At 40.4% G+C, this 20,955-nt stretch overlaps 1 protein-coding gene across 1 annotated transcript in view; it reads left to right on the top strand.

Moving 5' to 3' along the window:
- The first annotated feature begins 6,212 nt into the window (after nucleotides 1-6,212).
- GHRHR (growth hormone releasing hormone receptor) overlaps nucleotides 6,213-20,955 on the top strand; it is a 19,071-nt gene continuing 4,328 nt past the window's right edge. Inside the window, exons 1-9 of the mRNA XM_005424351.1 lie at nucleotides 6,213-6,269; nucleotides 10,155-10,260; nucleotides 10,802-10,909; nucleotides 12,471-12,571; nucleotides 15,232-15,329; nucleotides 16,788-16,920; nucleotides 17,815-17,968; nucleotides 19,385-19,445; nucleotides 19,551-19,620. Of these exons, the coding sequence (XP_005424408.1) occupies nucleotides 6,213-6,269; nucleotides 10,155-10,260; nucleotides 10,802-10,909; nucleotides 12,471-12,571; nucleotides 15,232-15,329; nucleotides 16,788-16,920; nucleotides 17,815-17,968; nucleotides 19,385-19,445; nucleotides 19,551-19,620 (888 nt within the window). The remainder of the gene's footprint in view (nucleotides 6,270-10,154; nucleotides 10,261-10,801; nucleotides 10,910-12,470; nucleotides 12,572-15,231; nucleotides 15,330-16,787; nucleotides 16,921-17,814; nucleotides 17,969-19,384; nucleotides 19,446-19,550; nucleotides 19,621-20,955) is intronic.

Raw genomic sequence — 20,955 nt, 5'->3', positions numbered from 1 at the left:
GTTTGGAACATTTGCACAATGGAGCTCATACTGAAGTTCATCTCAGAGACGTGAGTGGTAGTGACAGTTTCAATCTGTTGTCTAAAAAAGAAATGGGCAGAAAAATTGTCTTTTCTCTCATTAGCTTTTGAACTTAAAAAAATAAAAAAGAGAATAATTAATTCTGTTTTTTCTGCCAGTTTGACTAGGAAACGAATTCCTGATGTGGAAGAGGAAGTATGACACAATTTTAAACTGTTTTCTCCTCTCAAGTTCTACTCACTTTGCCCACCCCTAAAGACAACTCTGTTGGCACAGCGCTTCAAGGACTGATCTTCTGTGACTGGTAGAATTCCAACAAAATACAGGAAAACAGCTTGAAAAGACTTCAAGACATCAACCAAGCCCTTGTCCAGCCCCAAGGCATTCTAAGACGTCACTCCCGTGGTGTTTGTCTGATCTTTTTTCATTTCTTAAAGATTTTAACAGTTTTTGCTGACACAAAGATTTTTCCAGACATCCCATCCACAATTTCCCTCTTGCACCTTTAGCCAGTGTCTTTTTGCCGGACCTGACACAGCAAAATTATTCCTGTTCCCTTTCCAAAGGTCTTTTATAATATGAGATGTGTCATGTCACTGTGGTGTAGTGGAAGGTGTCCCTGCCCACAGCAGGGGGTTGGAACTGGATGATCTTTAATGTCCCTTCCAACCCAAACCATTCCATGACCCTGTGGTTCTGTGATGTGTCCACTTCATCTTCTCTTTTGGCAAAACCATTGCTTTCCTTCCGACCTTTCCCCTTACTCTGCATTTTCCTGGCCTCTCCTCAAACTCTCTGCTTGCCTCTGGATTCTTTCCTGCACATCCAAAGCTTTCTTGAAAAATACTTCCTAAAAAGGCTTCATCTTAGACTGGCCAAGTTGCTCTGGCAGTTTGACTGCTTACCACCATAAGTATTGCTTTATGCAGGAAATAAGTGATTTCCTCAGTTATACACCAAATAATTTTGCCCTTTCTCTGGTATTGTGACATCACTGACATCATTTACTGACCTTGTGTAGCCACCTCAACCCTTGGGTGCTTTCTTGGAAGTCTGTTGATTTTTGCAGCTCTTTCTGTCATATTTTATCCCAAAATTTTTAATGTATAAAGTGAATTATTTTCCTTCTCTGATGTAAGGCACTGGTTGAGTATGCCCAGCAGATAATGAGGAATTGTGAATTTAGGGACAATTTTTAGAACTTGCAAGGTCCTAATGAGTAACTGATTAAAAGAGGAGCAAGAGAGAGAGAGAGATATTTTGGACCATACAATAATAATCTTCCTGTATTTCAACATCCAAAAACCTCTGTTTTTGGGGTTTTTTTTTCTACCACATTAAGAGAAATGTTAAATGCAGCACTCAAATGGCAAAGTCTGTCTGGAAACATCACCTGATGGGCACCTGCCCTCTCCTAAAACTGTCCCCACTCCCCTACCAGAGCCTGCCTCCTCTCTTCCACTGCCAGCATTTACGAGGTGCCCTGGGGAACTGATTCTGCTGGGGGAAAAAAAAGGTTTATTTCTATTCTGGATCAGCTCCCTGCTCCTGCTCCCTGCAATGCCCACAAATAGCTGTGGCAAGGAGGGAGCAGCCCAAAAGAAGTTGAAATGGGAGAGGAAAGAAGAGCTGAAGCACTGTGTGCTTCAAGCCATAGCCTTGCTGCCAAGATAAAAAAAAAAATTATCCCAGTGGAAATAAAACCAATCAAGCACGCTGGTACAGGCCCCAGTATTCTAGTGCTTAAACAGATTTAATTTCACATGATAAAGGGTTAATGCTCTACATTTTGTGCTGTTTAAGCAGCTTTAGTTGAAATCCATCAGCCCATTTCATACATGACATGAGCAAAATGACCAAAATGATCAACCTCTTACACTGCAAGGAAAAATTAATTTGACTGCCTAATTATTGACTCTGCATATTTTCCGATCTTAAAAAAATGATCATTCAGGGCCTCACTTATAATGCTTCTTTGAGCTCTGGGCTGTGTAAAGTTTTGAACATTCCCTTTTTTCCTGGGAAACAAAACATTCATCCGCCACGTCTGCACAGCAAAGCCGCCTATTCTTGGAGCTGTGGTTAAACGACTTAGGCCCAGCCTTCCTCCTCCCCTCCCTCCCCTCCCACACCTCCCCTCTAAATTTCAATACTATTAGAGAAACATCATGGCAATAAGAGACTCTGTGAGACACCACTAGAGACTGAAATTTCCTTCTATTTCTCTGTAGATTTGCTCCCAGTATTACAAATTTCACCACAGCAGTCTGTGCCCATCAGGGTGACCTTGGTAGCCCACAGAAGCATTCCTGGCTCCATTTTCACTTTGGACACTGCTGGTTGCATTAATGACTTCAAGAAAAATGCCACCTGTAGCGTTTTTTCCCCTCCACTATTGAATTTTAATACCTGTTTTTGGGGATGTTGTTTGGGAAATACGAAGTGGCAGCAATGTCATCTCAGAAGCTGTAACTCTTCAAGTCAAATTATTTGATTTTAGCTTTGGAAAATCCATGGGGCTTATATGTCAATGAAGTAAGTTCTTACTGCTATTTTTTAGTTAAATTGTGAAATAATAATTTAGAGTGTTAAGGTTTCCTCCATCTTTCTATCATCATAAGAAAACTAAAATAATGAATTATGGACTGGTTTAGATCCAAAGGGACCATCCAGTTCCAACACCCTGCCGTGGACAGGGACACTTTGCACTATCCCAGGTGCCTCCAAGCCCTGTCCAACCCTGTGGAACATTTCAGCTTTAGATTAATCTATGTGTAAATGTCTTTGTAAGTACAAGAGTTTCCCCGGAGAAGTTGTGGAAACACCATTCCTGCAAGTATTGAAGCCTAGCCTAGATGGGGCTTGGAGCAGCCTGGTGTTGTGGAAGGTTGGGACCAGATGATTTTAAGGTCCCTTTCCAAGCCAAAGCATTCTGTGATTCTGTGATAATGGAGGGGTGTTGTAAAGGGAGAAAAAGTGGCAGAAAAAAATCCAAGAGGTTTTTATAAGTTTTGGGATGTTGTTCTATGTGTAGGGACAAGAGTGCACAAACAGGGATGGCAGGGCTGGCAGGAGGCAGCAAGGTGTTGTGAAATCAGCCAATATTTATAAACTATACAACCTTTTAACAAAAACTAAAACCATTCCACAAAAAGCTGCAAGAGAATCCTTGAGAGAATCATGAAAATGTCAGGTTTTCACGTCTGGAAAGCTCAAGGGGAGAAAAGCAGCTCCTTTTACTTCATATCCAGTGTGTCCTCTGCAGCTGTGCCATCCTGAAGGCAAACTGCCACCACTAGAAAACCTGGCAGAGGAGCTGCTGGAACAGGGAGTGTGTTGGTGGTGGAGGTGATGAGTGGAGAGAAGATGTAGTAATTACTGATCTACTACGTGCCTGCCTCTGCTCAGGAGGAGTGTGGGAGCAGGCTTGCAGAGGTGGTGGTGTTCAAGGACTCGTAGGAAGTGAGAAGTTTGTGCCTGTGGAAAACTGGTCCTTCAGCTGTTCTTTTATGGTGAAGCTAAGCAGCCCGAGGTTCTGTTGGTTATTGTGGAAACTTTTTTGTTTAAATGAAAAAAAAAAGTTATTTGAATGAAATAGTAATAATAATAAAAAAGACCCACAAGCTCCTTGTTTTCCCTTAGACGAGTCTTTCTCCTTAACCACAAACAGCTGGAAATTTGCACACAACAGCGACAGTAGGAAGGAACTCATTTTAATGGAATGTCTGAGCTGCAGAGTGGCAGAATCAGGCTGAAAACACAGAAAAGCCAGGTTTTCCAAAATGATCCACGGTGATCAGAGCTCCTATATTGTAGATTTCAGCATAAAACCTCTCTATACCAATATTCATTCTTCCTGAAGAATGAAAACCTTTTGAGATATCTTACATTGGGGTTTCTCTGTGTTCCCTCCTGGGATGAAAAGTGGCAGGCGATGCCTTCTGTGGTTTTTATAGCCATGACTTCAACAGCACTGAATAAACACACAGAGTGCTTCAGATGTGGTGGCTGAAATGGAAAATTCTGATGTGGACACCAGAAGCTTACTCAGAGGCAATTTATTTTTCTAATACATGGACCAAAAAAGTGCATCCCTGTGGAATGGGAGATGTTGCTCCTCTGGAATGGGTCTGTTCATGATCCCTCTTCAAACACTGGTTGAAATGGCTGTAGGGTGCATGGTCAGTAGACAATTTGTGCTGTTTAAGCAGCTTAAAGCTTATTAACCTTAAATCACTGATACATTGCAGGAAACCTCATGGATGCTCAGTCAGATTTTTTTTTCTTATATCTACAATGTTTTTGGGAAGAAGGGGAATGTGTTCAAATACTGACATGAGCTTGTGATGACAGCACTGGTCACGATGGTTTTATAAGATTTTCAAGGGTTATAATAACATTAAATGTTTGTAAGACAGTTAAACCTCCCTGTTATAGTCTTACTACTGAAAGAACTTTGAATTCAGGACAACCTGAATATTTACACACTCCCCAAATGGGAATACAAGGTAATCAGCAAAATGCAGGTAAGAACTGAATATTGTCACCAAACATTATTTTGAAGGTATGTGTGATAGTGAATTAAAATTTTGTAAGTTTAATTTCACTTACCAGTTTTTTTCATAACTACTGAAAAAGTAGATTAAACATTATGGGCTGAAATTTTTCTGCAGGGAAATCTTGCAGTTCTTGAGATTCTGTACCTTCTGAAATGAGTTTAGAAAAAAGTATGAGATTTGCCCATGATAAATACATTTACAAGTGTTCATTTACCAGTCTAGGGCCTCATCCTCTGGAATGAGATGATTAAAACTGACAGGAACACAGCTCTAATTTTATTTTAGACAAGCCTTTGAAAGTTACCATAATAAAGGAAGGTATAAGGCGTTAGAGGAAAATGAAATAAATCCTAAAGCACACACTGCAGGGAAATTTGCCCACTTCAGCTCTCCAAAGACACTTTCTTGCATTGGATATGCCTGTTCCCTCCCAGACCCAGCCTACAACCAGGCTCTGGAGGCTTCAATCCCACAGATATTCCCAAAAGTAGGTACAACTTCAGTTCCTCTCAGCTGTGGTGACTCTGGGAGGGGAGAGGCTTCTTTCCAGGCTCTCAGCATTCCCACACTCTGTGTAGGGGAGCAGACAGAAAATACTTGAAATAACTGAAAAAGATGAGCAGGGCTGATGGACAAAGAGAAGTGCCAGAGGTGGAAGCAGTGTTGTAGGATGGACTTTTGTGTGGGAAATTGGGAGCTGGGGTTTATAAATTACTTTATAAATGAGGAATATCGTGAGATGAGAGGAGCAGAGAACAATATTTGAAAGGGATTTCATATCTTGAGTCTCTGATCTTGCGATGTTGACACTTGCCTAATGTTGATGGGGAATTCGAAGTCCTTCAAGGTGGTACAAACTGAGAGACAAATGAAATAAATCTCCCTTTAGCTCTGAGTGAGAATGGGCGTTTCTGGAGTGGGATTCAGCTGGGCTGCCTCGAAGCTCAGGATGAGATGAATGAGCTGAGTGTTTGGATTTCTAGACTTTGTCTAAAAGACTTGACTCATTGACATTCAGACACTGAACTTTCAGAAGTCTGAAGCAAACTGGGAAGAAGAATCCTCTGTGAATTTTCCCTTCAACTCAATGCCCAGGCAGGTACACAGCAAAATTTGTGTTCATGTGCCTGTCACTAGGATTTGATTTTGCATTTTAAAGTGCAGCACTGTGGTCACTACACTCCATAAAAACACCCAGATACACTGGACCCATATAAGAAAAATGTTTCATTATAAGAAATGGGCAATAGCTGTTAGGAGAGTGTTTCTCTTATGCCAACCAGGTTGACTTAATACAGGATTAGTAACATTTAGAGCTGTCCATCTCCCCAAAACCATTTTGTATTAAAAGAAACGAGTCTTGCCAGGAGCATAGAGAATTCCCATAATCCTGGCATCAATCACTCAATTCATCCAGTCCAGTCTTTGGGCAAAATCAAAAAGTCACAAAGCTTGAACACAGCGTGGAGATTTGTTAATATTTATCTCCCACTTCACATCCCTGTTACGTCACTTCTGTGCAAAAAGATAAATGCTTCAAACCTGCAACTGAGAGGAGAAAGAGAAGCCAAAAAGCATGTGAAAGATGCTAAGAGAAGCTGAAGAAGGGAGGTCTGGCTCTTGTTTTGGAACATGAACTCTTGTTCTTTATATCACTGTGCCCTGCACACCCTGAGTCTGGCAGTGCTTGTAAGTAATTGCATGAAAAAAAAAAAAAGCTTTTACTTCATTGTGTTTCAATTTCCTTGTGGGAGCAGATGGTCAGATACAGATACATTTATTTTTAAATTTTTATCATGAGTCTCTTTTCTCTCTGTTTGCTTTGGGTTCCAGTTAAACAAGGCAAGATGCAATGAAAAGTGTGAACAGCAGCAGAAGGGACCCACGTTGTGGGATCTTCATATCAGTTTATTTCTCTGCTTTATTGTGACACACTCAGTAAAGAGAAACACATAAAGAGAAACTCTTATTTTGTGTGCGTGGGCTTTGAAAGACAGTGACAAAGAAGAAAAAACTGGAGGAGGGCTGTTACACCAGAGCAGCTGAGTTTTGATAGAGTTTTCTTTCATTTCAGATTCTGCAGGTTTTTTTGTTAAAATTTCATCTGCCTTGGTGGTAGCATTCATATTATTTGGCATGTGAGCAGCTGAGATGCTGCAGGTAACAGAGTGGAACCAGCAGGGATGTTTAAAGCATATTTAGAAAAATCCAAAGCCATTAAAAAACTTGGAGGTCTTGGTGATATCTCACTTTAGACAGAGATTGGCAAACCAAGATCACACCAGTACCAGGAAATATTTGTGCAAATTAGGGGCAGGATATTATCTTTGCTTTTGAGAATAATCACATCTTCATCATCTTCCTTTGCCATGCCTCCTCTACATCCTTTCTTCTTTCCTGGGAATCTCTTCCCTGAAGGGACATTTCATGAGGGATGGCACAGCAGCTTGGGTTTTTTTTTTTTTCCTTCATTGAGGAAAATAAACTACTGTGAAATGGCTGAACAGACTTTTTACTGATGTGAAACAAGAGATTCCTTTGTATCACCTGAGTGACAAACCCACTTCCCTGATTGATCTTAAGTAGAATATCAGGATTCAGTGCTAATGGTTAAAAAAATGACTGAAGAACTCTGTAAGAACCTGCCTCATTTACCCAAGAGAAACAGAATTTTTTCCTACAAAGTTGGGTTGATTTCTATATTATTATTATTACACATCGTAATATACTGATCAAAACCAAGTCTATGTGTTACTGTATAATGAAAATCTCCTAGCTTGTGTTGCATATTAGAAGATAGATAAACAACCCTCATTTGAGTATAAAATGGTGGAAAAGCAGCTCTGTGTTTTTGTTGTGGGTGTAATTTGTTCATATGCTTTCTCTGGAAAATATGAACTCAGCTCCTGGAGAGGTTTGGAATGCTTGAGAGAGTGATTCTCATCTCCTTAAACTGGGGGTCTGCTAGAGGTAAAGTCCTTCGAGGTGATAAATACACCTAAAACACCTAAAACATAGCCTGGGAGTGGAATAAATCTTTTCAGTTTATTTAACCTGGGTTTCTGTCATATCAGATCTGGCCCTCAGTGTCTGCTCAGGCAGTGGTTAGTGCTGACTTGAAAATAAACTGTGACAGCACCTCCTAAGGCTGGCTCTTCTTGAAGGAAGAGGGAACAATTTAAATACCTGGTACTGGATCAGCTTCATCTTTTCATTTGTGATGCATTTGCTAAATTAAATGTTCTCACAATCTGGAGACTTAGAAAGTAAAAGTGGAAAAAAATATTTTCCTGGAGTTTCCTGAACTGGTGAATGAGCCAAACAAGCTTTGCTCTTGCCATGAACATTTCAGAGAGCAAAGAGAGTTTTGACAGGCAAAATCTAGCAGTGCTTTTTTTTTGCCAGGAGAAATAATTTAGAATAGTGCAAATGGGTGCATTTCCTCCTGCTGAGGTTTTTCTGGGCACAGTTCACTGAACCAAGAGAATGTTGTAAAAGAGATTTTCGGTAAATGGTTTGACTGTTTTTTCTACTGACTAATAAAGCTGCTTCTTGCAATAGCTGTCATACACCATGGTTAGGGAGTTTTCTTGCAGTCACTGTCCAGGGTGAGTACAAGAGGAGAAATAATAAATGTTGGCATGAATAGAGGCATCAAGACAGCAAAGCTTTTCAATACAGATGCCAATTTTCTGTAATTCTGCCAATTTCTTAGTGAAGAGAAATGGAAGGTCTCCCTAGACCCCTAGGTTTGCTTATCTGGATGACATTCCTGGAGCATCCCACAGGTCAGATCTTCTCCTCCTGGGGCAGGGCAATGTCTGTGCTCTACTCCATCCATCCATCCATTCATCCATCCATCATCCATCCATCATCCATCCATCATCCATTCATCCATCCATCCATCATCCATCCATCATCCATCCATCCATCCATCCATCCATTCATCCATCCATCCATCATCCATCCATCATCCATCCATCCATCCATCCATCCATCCATCCATCCATCCCTCATCCATCCATCATCCATCCATCCATCCATCCATCATCCATCCATCATCCATCCATCCATCCATCCATCCATCCATCCATCCATCCACCCCCAGTTCCCCTTCTCTCACACACACCAAACTCCATTCAGCCTGGAGAAGGAGCCCTGCTTTTCACTGCTGCCTTAAACTGATCCATGTCACTGCTGGCTGCAAATTTGGCAGGAAAACCACATCCTCCTAAAAGTGCAGTAAATGGGAAGCAGATGATCTTGCAGGGCAAACATGTGGAGATAATGACATTTTTAACTACCAGGGCCCAAACCCCAGAAAAACAAATGTTGTGTAATTAATCCACTGCTCTCCAGCAGCCTGAGAGCCTCAAATTTTTGGTCAATATGCAGTTCAAATGCTCTGCAGGCCAACATGAGCCATGAACATCAACATAGAGAGCAAAAGACCAGCTTATTGGAAAGGACACAATCTGCCCTCTGAATGAACTGAAAGCCAGAGAGTTATTTTCCAAATTCCCTGAATATTAATCTTCTCTGGGTGGAAGAAAACTGAGCCATATGCCAGCCAGCTGTTCACCATGCAAGTCTCATCCTGGGTTCATTCTCTGTTTTGTCTCTGTGTTTTTGTGTCGATATTCACACATGCAGAGCACACCAGCACCAGTGGCCAGGGTGAAGAGCTAAAAGTCAGAGTGTCTCTGATCACAACTCATCTTTTGGGACTGAGGACAGAGGTTAAGGCTGGACAAGCACATTTTTTTTTTAATTTGTGTGAAATAGTCCTGTGTAATCCTGCCCAGCGGGTGCATCCTCAGCATTCTGGGTGTAACAGCCTGGGCAGATTTTGTCCTTTAGTGCCCAAAGTTCTCTGGATGCCTTCAGATCCTTCTGTGACTCCCATATAAGTCTAAATAAGAACTAAACAACTGAATGTCTCCTGCTATTGAAACCCTGGGTGTCACTTTTTTCTTTACACCATCATACCAACAAATGCTTTGGTGCAGAATGCTTTTCTTTTCCAATAAAGAAGTTTTGCCTCCCACCCTGTGTAAAGAAAAGCAGATGGCAGAAGGGAGAGAAGAGATTCACTCCTTTTGGAGTGAGGAGCTCTTTCAGGTGACAGTTTTGCAGTAATTGTCTGTGATTTCATGGTGATGCTTCTTTGGAGGTTGGCAGGGCTTTGTCTGTGCACAGGTTCTGCAGCATTTCCTGCAGCTCTGAGCCCTTCACTGATAAGAAGTGAGCCTGATCAGGGGCTCAGCCTTTTTGGGGCCATATTTGACAGGGTCTAGCTAAAGTTAGGGTGTAAATGAATCCTGCACTCAAACTCAGGCTCTAGCAAAGAGATCTTTTATTCTGAATGTAGCCAGAGGAATTGATAAACTTTCCAGTGCAGAGCTGTAACTATCAGCTCGTGCAGAGAAAAGCAGCCTTTGGATGGAAACCCTTAGCACAGTTCTATGTTCTTAAACCATCCCTCTTACATGCAAAAGTAGGTCTGGACTTAATGCCTAATAAGATCCTATCCAACAACTTCTAACTAATCCCCCCAAATTCTCCTCCCTGCAGGTTGCTGGGAATGTCCACCCAGAATGTGATTTTATGGTGGAGCTGAAGAAAAAGGAGGCTGAATGTCTGGAGGTCCCACAAGAGCATGGAAATGCAACATCACCAGGTATCCATCCATGTGTGAGGGAGAGGGAAGGGACGAGAGTCAGGATATGGCCAGGCTGCCAAAGGTCACGAGGGTTTTATTTATGGTCCCATGTGCTGTTGTCCTGTCAGCTCTTCTTTCGTCTACTCCCATTCTTTCCCATTTTAAAATTTTTCCACAGTCCTTCACATTCAAATATTTATCAGAGTGAATCCTTGTGACCATGTCCAATTCCTTGGCATCATGCTTGCTTGTTTGTGAGGATGTGTTGATCTTTAAAAATAGGGCAACCCCTGAACAATTATAGTGATCTGATCTTTCTTCCAGCCTCACTCTTCATTTATTGCATTCTTTCTGAAAACTTACCTCAGTCTAACACAGGGGTCTAACTAAAGCAGATTAAATAGCACTCTGGGGGTGTTTATTTCTCATAATAAAAACTGTGGCTAAACTATTTTTGTAAGATATGGAAGGGGTGGAGTGGCAGACTTTAAAAAGGTTTGGGGTTTTATTTTGCTCAAATTTAACCATGCTTAAAAATATATTTCACTTTCTGCCTGAGGTTGCAAGAGAACTTGGGACAAATTGCTGTGCTGGCCAGAGGCAGATGCTGGAGAGATTCTTGCCTTACCATGTCCAAACATCCTCTTTCACTTCATGAAGGAGCCAGGTGATGTCCTACCATGGTTACTCCTGTTGTGTGTCTGGCAAGAACATTTCTAAGAAGGGAGGGTGAAGACAGAGAATTTCATGTTCCCATGAGCTGGATCAGAGATGTACTGCAAAGACTTTAGGAGGATCTGAGGGACCTTAGCAGTTCTTCTCAAATTTTAAGGATTATCCATAACAGGGTTTGATTTCCGTAGTGTCTGATGAGGCCCTGGATCAAAAATATACTGAAATACAAGGAGTGATTATTGTATTTGTGGGGTGGCCTGTGGCAGGAAGGAATGATGGATCTGACTCCATGCTCTCAGAAGGCTAATTTATTATTTTATAATACTATATTATATTATACTATACTAAACTATACTAAAGAATACAGAAAGGATACTTACAGAATGCTAAAAAGATAATAATGAAAACTTGGGGCTCTTTCCAGGGTCCTGACACAGCTTGGAGTGAAAACAACTCACACCAGAAACCAATAAAACAACCACCTGTGGGCAAACAATCTCCAAACACATTCCAAAGGAGCAAAACACAGGAGAAGCAAATGAGATAATTATTATTTTCCTTTTTCTCTGAGGCTTCTCATTTTCCCCGGAGAAAAATCCTGGGTGAAGGGATTTTTTCCAGAAAATATGAATGTCACAAGTAATTCCTTGGTTTCCGTGTGCTTTGGGATCAGTTTGTTGTGTGAGTTTCCTACAAAGCTCATCTGGAGGCTGTCTAGGTCAGAATTTAAGCTTAGGGTTTCTTGAGATTTATGCTGTGATTGGTGTGGGATGGAATGAAAGGCAGAGGAATGAACAATGTGATTGTTCTTTAAGACCAAGGTTGGAGATTCAAAGCAGAATTAGGCCTTGGAGCAGCACACGTGCTGCAAAACTGCAAACAAATGCCTTTGTGTCTGCTCCCTCTCTGGGTGAGCATGGCCAGTAACAAAATGTGAGCCCACAAGGAGCAAACCACCTTCCAGGAAAGACCTGGATTTGGCAGTTCCACAAGAAAAAGAAACTACAAAGCCCAACCTCAGCCACATCCAACACATGCTACTTATAACCGAGGGATAAGGAAAATCCCTTTCATCTGCGCAGATTCATTTCCTGCCCTGGGATTCTCAACTTCTCCTTCATCTGACTCATAAATATTTTTTGTGGAAGCATGGAAGGGGCTGCTTATCCCAGCTTCTGATCTGCTAGGGAAGAGTAAGCCCCAGGGGAGGTGGGAATGAGAAGGGATATGGTGGAAGTGTGAGTACTGTGCAGAACAGAAATTGATGGAGCAGCGCTTCCCAATCTTCTCCAGTGTGCCTGATATAATTCCTTCCTTAGTCCTTCCCACCTCTTCCTTCTCTCCCTTCTTCCCATTGTTTGTCTATAAATAAAATACAAAGTTTTGTATCTGATGACCTGAATGTGTGCAGGAAAATTTTCCTACCAACTCTGTGAGATGCTAATGAGCCCCTTCTCCTGGTACAACTTTGTACCAGCCACAGGTCTTCTCCTGGCTTTTATTTTCCATATTATCTGACCCTTCATTGAGAAAATTAAATACTTCTTTTTCAGCTGGGATGATAAAAAGAAACTGCACAAAAAAGGGCTGGTCTGACCCATTCCCTCCCTACCATGTGGCCTGTCCAGTAGAAGATGAGATTCCTCTTGAAGAAGTAAGTTTAATCACACAAATATATGTGAGTGTGTGCTGATGTTATAGTATTCCTTTCTATTCCTGAAGAGGGAAACTCAGAAGAAGCTGAAATTTCTTCCTAAGTGTGGGATATAATTAAAATTTTACCTCTGGCCACTTATTTTGTAAGACAATTGAGAATGTTTTATTATTCAGGTGTAACAATAACAAAGCCAGCTGCAAATGCACAAGTATAACAGACAAAGATGTATCACAAAATGTTCATAAAAAGGGAATTAAGACATTTCAGTAATATCAGTCAGCAAGGTGAATATGTAATATCACAGCATCTGTACAGAAAGTGTGCTGTTAAAAAGATCACTGCTCCAAATTTAGCAATATCTAAGGAAAAGAGGGGTTTTGGGTGTTCCATCCTGCATGAAATATCTAATTCAAGAATGGAAAAAAGCCCCAAAATCTTTGTGATCTCTGTAATGCAGATCAGAATTTGACAAATTTTTTCAGCCAGATTTTCACTGTTGGTGATATCTTGAAGTTACAGGCAGAGGGAAAATAGAGTGCCTGACCCCTAATTGAAAAGGATAAAAACATAGTTCATATCACCATGGAGAGATCTTGCACAGGTTCCCAGAGAAGCTGTGGCTGCCCCTGGATCCCTGGAAGTGCCCAAGGCCGGGTTGGACAGGGCTTGGCACAACCTGGGATAGTGGGAGGTGTCCCTGCCATGGCAGGGCTTGGCGCTGGATGTCCTTTGAGATCCCTCCCAACTCACTCTGTGATGATTCCATTATTCTACCTAGAGGAAACTCCTCAGTTGTAGGTTTATCCACTTAAGGAGTTGATTATTTTCTGTTTTACACATCTGATGTGTTGCCAGCTATGGTCAGCCTAGAACAGTTTTGATGTTTCTCATGGAGTGCTGCATCCAGACTTCCTGGCAAGCTTTGGAGCTCTGAGGTACTTCAGTGAGCTCTGGCTGGAATTGTGCATAGTCAGGGATTTGGGTAATCCTTTAAAACTCACATTTCACCCGCTAGATTTTTTTTTTTTAGATTTTTTTTGAACCCCATTATGCCTGGTTTCCACCCCATTTAACTTCACCAGTCTCAGAAGAATACTGTGAAAGTTAGAGCCAGTCTCTGCACCATGGATCTGTCTTAGTGCTTTGGTCAGGAGCAGGTGGGAATTTTCCAGAGATATCTCTTGGCTGTCCTCCACTTACTGCCTTCACACTGAGGCATGCTCTCAGAAAGGACAATCTGGTTTCTTATGGATAAAATTGAACTGGAAGGCAAATTCAGAGTGTACCTGCTGTGCTCTGCGCAGTAACAACACCTCAGCCCACTGGATCAGACTGTGGATAATCACAAATCTGCACGCTTGGATGCAAAGTCCTTGGCATAAAAGGTTTCACTCTAGTAATCCAGGAGTTGGAAGTAGATGAAATTGAAGGTCCCTTCCAGCCCAAACCAGTCAAGGATTTATGATTCTATGACCTGCTCTTTCCAAGGCGGGTGTAGTGATGGATCCTTTTTGTGGGTCACAGAAACCAATAAGATCTGATTTTCTAAAGACTTGGATTGTCTTCTGAGAATGTTTTTCTTCACTAACTATAAAAGAAAAAGGATGAGAGAAACCAGGTTTGTATTAATAATTAAACAGCTCAGCCCTGTGGCCAGGCTCTTCTCATTCTACTACAGACTCATATTTAGGCAGCTAATTATTACCACCTAAATAAATTAAATTAATATCAGTCTTATAATGCCTAAAATTCCACTTAAGGCTCAAAATGAGCATCTCCCCTTCCCCAAGTGAACTGTAGGAATGCACTGCACAGCTGTGCAGATTTTCGGTAATAAAAGCATCGAAATGGGACCCCAGAGACAGATCATGTTAGACTGGAGTTAGATTTGCAGCCTAGAGCTTATCCATTCTGTTTTCTGCTTTAATCTGTGATAGATGAAGTCAACTTATCCTCACTCAGGGATTGTGTCTGATAGACGAGCCACTTAAATTGAAATGGATTTTGACTTTTTGACTGACATTCCAACTGAGCAGCAGTTGAGTTTGGCAGCAAGAAAAACAGAGGAAAGAAATAACCCCAGGAAACAAAAACAAAAACAAACAAAAAAAAACCCAAACCAAAAAGCAACCTACCACAACACAATAAAATTCACAACACAATAAAATTGAAAGGAGGAATAGACAGCAAAAATGGAAGTAGGGAAGCAGAGAGTGAGAAAGGTAGAGAAAAATAGAGAAATGCTGATAGAATTCTGTATTCATCATGCTGCCAGCAGCATTGTCCTGCTACTGCTGGGGAGAAAACATGGTACAGAACACAGCATTTATAAAAATTGTGTAAGATTTTGAACAGTGCCTTTTTTAAGACTGCTGTGGGGTTTTATGGTTTTGTGAATGAGCTTCAAACTACCCTGATCAATACATATTTCAGCATCAGATTGGGCTGTATTCACACAACTGTGGAATGGGACTACACAAAAGAAACATAATGAGTGATTTAAGTGGAATTTTGCTGCGGGGGAAAAAAGAGGGGGAGAAAAAGGCAGTCAGGGATGTCAATAGAATGGAAGCACCAAACAAAATAAAACTGACAAATCAGTAAAAACTTGTCATTTAACAGCAACTTGTGTGACAAATCATTCTCTTCTTTTATAGCAATCCTACTTTGCTACTATAAAGATCATCTACACTGTGGGATACAGCGTGTCCATCACCTCCCTCGTCATTGCTGTGACAGTTCTGATTGCATTCAGGTAAAAGTGCCCTCTAACCAAGGTTCTTTTCACAGTTCTTAATTTCTTAGACTGTGGAAGACAACATTAGACATAACAAAATAATATAAATAGAAATTCAGGTGAATAAAAATTAAAAATTCTAGCCATGTTGGTTAAATAATATGAAACTGAAGCTGGAAATTAAAAGGCATCAGAGAGAGTCAGGAATAAGAAGATTCAGATCTGGGAAATACAGCCAGGCTGTCTCTTGGCAAAACTCAGCAACTCACTTTGATCCTGAAGAACCAACAGAAAAATTTACTTGCTTTAGGCTGGAATGAAGATTTTTTTCATAAACTATGCATGCCTGCCTGTTATGGCTCCAGGGAATTTTTAATAAGAATATACATAAAGGACTTGGTTCTGAATGAATGTTCCTATGGCATTGTATAAATTACTATTGAAACATTTACCACTAAAGACATGTTTTAAAGTTAGTTTCAGAATTTGGTCATGTTTGGTGAGAATCCTTTCTTACTGAGTTAGGTATTTTACACATATTTATAGCTATTTTCAGGTCTAATTAAGACTATTTAAAATATTTTATCATTTCATGTAGATTTAATGTTTGCCACCACCCGGGATTTATTTTATTAATTTTTGTTTATTTCTTGTATTTCTGTGAGACAAAAAAAAAATAGAAAAAGAAAAAAAAGGCAGGAGTTTTATTATTATGCTGTGAGAATCAGGGTTCTCTAGGGAAAATTTCTTGACCTCTGCTGGTTCCTAGTTCATGTCTGGAAGCCAGCAGATATGTTTATTGACATCCACTCTGACCTCAGGAAAACAAACCAGCCCAAATGAGGGGAAAGAAAGAAACAATGGACATAAGGAGATGCAGTAATAGGGAGGAAAAAGTCATAATTAACAATGGGGTTGACATTTGAGGTCAGCAATAAAATTCTGCACACTCCAGGTGAACTTTCAGATTAGGTGACCCTCAGATTACTGGGTCTGCATAGAATTTGGCTTTTTCGTGGAACTTTTTGATTATTAACTCAAGTTCTTATCTCCAAATGAAAACATGAAGCTGTATAACTCCCTCAAAAATCTGAATATAATAACAGTAAAAATGTAATCTTAGTTAAATGGGAATTTAAGGTAGATGTACAAATTGAATTTAAAGTAGATGTGCCAAATTGTTTTAAAGCTCTTCTGTGCTTTTACTTAATTCATCAAAATAACTTTGGCAAAGTAAGGGAAAAAACCCCTATGATTCTGGTTAACAAGTAAAGAGATTAAAATGTAGATTGTGGCTGATTTGCTTCACATGAGGAAGTTTTCTGCCTCTCTCTGAAAGCGCTCAGTGGATCAAAATGTTCTTCCTAAATGTGTCTGGAAGTACCTGAGATAAAACAAGGGCTTATTGTTTATTTTAATTACTGCCAGCACAACAAATTTAATTACCTCAGAGGGACCTCTCTTCTTTTTTACCAGGAGGCTTCGCTGTCCCAGGAATTATATCCACATACAGCTCTTTTTTACTTTCATCTTAAAGGCAATTGCCATTTTCATTAAGGATGCTGTCCTTTTCCAGGAGGAAGGCATTGATCACTGCAGCTTCTCTACAGTAAGCACATGAAAAGCAGGATATTGTGGTATTTGATGTTTCTATTTACCATTTATTTATGCTTTCACTTTTCCTCTCTCTTTTTTACTACTTTTTTTCTTTCCCCTTCCAACCTGGTAATGAAAATGATATCATTCTTTCATTCAGTATATTTTACTTCTATAAATATGTACATTATTGTCTCCTATATTTTTAAAGCATCAATTTGTAATGTTGCAGTACTCTAAATGAAATTTGGACTTTGACATAGCAACAAAGTAATATCATTACACTGTTATGTGTCAATAACCTGAAGTCTAAAATTGAAGATCTCTGAGTACATCAAAGAACAACTTTTAAAGCTTATTCTTCTGGAAATGTCAGGTTTCCTGCTCTGGTTGGAAGCTCTGATCTGTAAAGCACAAAGCACTCAAGGTACCAGACAATGAATTTAGCATTCATCCAGCCCCAGATCTTGGCAATGGTTTTCAAGCAGAGGTTTATGGGATGGTTCTGCACTGCTCACAGCCACACAGAATTTTAGAGCTGAGCATAAGCAGAAAAATGGGCCCTTGAACCTTTATTCAAGGAGTATTTGGCACTGAAGGTACACTCAGGGCAGTGAATTTGTCAGAGAACTCACATGCTTGGCAGCCCAAGTTATATTTGGAGGTAGAGAGGTGGAGATAACATGGAGATAGAAAGCAAAATGCAGAGGGGGTTCCAAGCTGTTATGATGGCTAAAGCCTTACTACTCAGAAATCCATTTTACATTTGAAGCTCTGAGCTTAAACATCAGTTTAAAGATCTTGTTCTTGGTAGAACTCAGCCCGTATCACAGATGTCTCCTCCATGGTCAAACCAAAGAGATGCATCTCCAAGCAATGCCTAAACTGTGACTTTCCTGTTCCCCAGACTGAATGCAAGATCTCTGTGGTTTTCTGTCACTACTTCATGATGACCAATTTCATGTGGCTGCTGGTGGAGGCTCTCTACCTGAACTGCCTGCTGCTCTCATCCCTTTCCCATGGAAGAAGATATTTTTGGTGGCTGGTTCTCTTTGGCTGGGGTAGGTTTTTACAAATTTTAAAGGAAATTAGTAAAAGGCAAGGTGTGAAATGAGGCTGTGCAGCCTGGAGAAGATAAGGCTCCACAGAGACCACTGAGCAACTTCCAGGGGGGTACAAGAAAGCTGGAGAGGGGCTTTTCCCAAGGAATGGAGTGATGGGACATGGAAATTCCGTGCTGTGAGGGTGGTGAGACCCTGGCACAGGTTGCCCAGAGAGGCTGTAGACTCCTCATGCCTGGAAATGTCCAAGACCAGGTTGGATGGAGATCTGAGCAACCTGGGACAGTGGAAGGTGTCCCTGTGGGCTGGAACCAGGTGATTTTTAAGATGCCTTCTCCCTCAGGGCATTCTATGACTCTATGACTCCATGAATACATGGTTCTATGATTCTGTGATTCTACAATTCTATAATTCTGTGATTCCCCAGTTTTATGATTCTATGACTCTATGATTCTATGATTCTACGACTCTATGATTCTATGATTCTGCAATTCTATGATTCTATGATTCCATGGTTCAATGATTCTATGACTCTGATTCTATGACTCTATGATTCCATAATTCCATGGTTCTATGATTCTATGACTCCACATTTTTATGATTCTATGATTCCATGATCCATTCCCATCAAAAATACTGGATGTGGAACACAGTTGATCTAACTAAAGAAGCTAACCTGGGCCTTGCTTCCATTTTATTTTTATGTGCTGACTAGCCAGAAGCAATCAAGTTTTTGTTATGGCAATAAAGCCCCTGTGAAAGGGGTGGAAAATCAATTGTATTTGAGAATGCACAAGAAGACATCCTCCAGTCTCAACCTTCATCACCCCACTGAAAACACCTCTAAGGAGTCATCACAAACACCAGAATTCAATGTGCCTTGCTCCTTTTTGTGCAGAATGGTTACACAGGTTGGGAAAGGGAATTGGTTTTTCCTAAGCGGGATTTTTTTTAAATTCCTGATATTTCTACAGCCCGTTTTTTGCATTGGCCTATCATATGAATGAAGCTAAATAACAGGACAGGCAGTGAAACAGCAACATCTCCCCTCTGATTTTGTTGTTGTCTGGAATAAATTGAATTGTTCAGACTTACAAATCTGAAACCAAGTGGGTGCCCACAGAGAGTTGCTGTGGGAAGGAAAAAGCAGAGCACTCCTCTATAGCCAGAGGAATTTTTTGTTGTTTCAGGGAGAGAAATCCATGTCTGCTGCCATCAAAGATTAAGAGAGGCCCAACAACTCAGCAAACAGAATCACTTTTTGTGTTTTAGGGACTGATTTTAAATCAATTCTTGTTACAGGAACTGACCCCAAAAGATAGTTCCAGCTCAAAAATGATTGATCTGTATCATTGCAGCAGAGTTCCAGTGGACAAGGCTTGGATTAATTATACCTTATTTTGAAATGTCTGACAGGTTTTCCAACACTTTTCACCCTTATATGGATATTGACAAAATTCTACTTTGAAGACACAGCGTAAGTCTTTGTTTCCCACATTATTCCATATCCTTGTGTTATATCTTTAATTGATTGCAGTGATTACATACTTATGTTTTTCTAAACTTACTATCATGTTCACAGATGCTGGGATATTAATCAAGGCTCGCCTTATTGGTGGCTCATCAAAGGACCAATTATAATTTCTGTGGGGGTAGGTACTTCTCAGTTTGCTGATATTACTTAGAAGAAAAAAAGGCTTTTGTATTAAAATTGGGTTTCTTTGCTGAGTTGTAGGAAGAGGAATGGTAAATTTATATTGTTAACTACCTGTCTCCAATGCAAACTAAAAAGTTTGTCTTTCAAACAAATTGAAACTTTCCTAGAATAGTCAGTTTAGTTGAAATTAATAGCAAGTGAGTGGACTAAATACTCCTTATATTTGAAAACAAAATTTTAGCATAAGAGCTCAGAATCAGCCATAAATTTTAATACAAAACTGTCAAGAGAAATAGGTTTCTGTTCAGAGCTGACAACTGATAACAGCTCTTGAGCCTGGCATTTATTGAATAAACTGATGGGCTTTAAATGATTATCATAAAATATTTACTCCCACAAGTCATTAAACCCAAGCAGAGTTTGAGAAAGCAGTTAATGGATGACCTTAAGGTCAGCTATAAAAATCTTAATTTAATTGGAGGACAGATGCATGCAAATGAGGGACATGGAATCACAGAATTTGGGTTGGAAGGGACCTTAAAGATCCACACAAACAATGTGAGTGAAGAATCTCAAGCTGAATTCTGGACAGAGCTTGCTGTGTTTCAATAAAATACTTCATGTCCTCCTACCTCTGTTATTTCTTCTGCTGGAATTCACATAGAGCATCACTAATGGATAGAATGAGGTTGGACTTTCTGGTAAAATTAGGACATTCTTAGGCAAAATTAAACATTCAGTCTCACCTGAGGAAGATCTGGTGTGTACAGACACTCCAAAAATGCATGGGGAGAATCCCTGTGATCATGAAAAACTGAGCAGCCTCACAGACTTTGCACAAAGCTGTGCCAAAATACAGCTGCAGAAGAATTGATTTGCAAGTTAGGATTAACCCTGGCTGCTTTGGAGCCTCCTCCTCAAGGGCTCCTTCCGAGCCAACAAAGGGAAATGTGCACTTTTGGCAAGTTTCAGATTCAGATTCACCCGATTTAAAACAAATATCTACCTTGGGAGGAGGTGAGCTGCCCCCAAGCCCACCTGAAGCTCCATTAACTCTCCTGGCTGGTTCTCCACTGACTGCAAAGGCAGAATAGGGTGATCAGCTCTGATGGAAATGTCTCATTGTAGAGGCGATTAGGCAGAAAAATTCTACTACTAGTGCCCAGAGAGATCAGCCAGAATTTAATGCAATATTTGTCTCTAAGGAGAATCCAACTGATTTGAGCTACAAAAGGTAAAAGAGAGTCACACAAGCTATTGATGAAAATATTTTGCTGAACAAAGTGAAAGTCTCAAGTTTTCACCTTCAGCCATTCCTTAAAGCAGGAAT

Source organism: Geospiza fortis, unplaced genomic scaffold (assembly GCF_000277835.1).
Source record: "Geospiza fortis unplaced genomic scaffold, GeoFor_1.0 scaffold182, whole genome shotgun sequence".
NCBI classification, from domain to species: domain Eukaryota; kingdom Metazoa; phylum Chordata; class Aves; order Passeriformes; family Thraupidae; genus Geospiza; species Geospiza fortis.
This window is presented reverse-complemented; position numbering and strand designations above follow the sequence as displayed.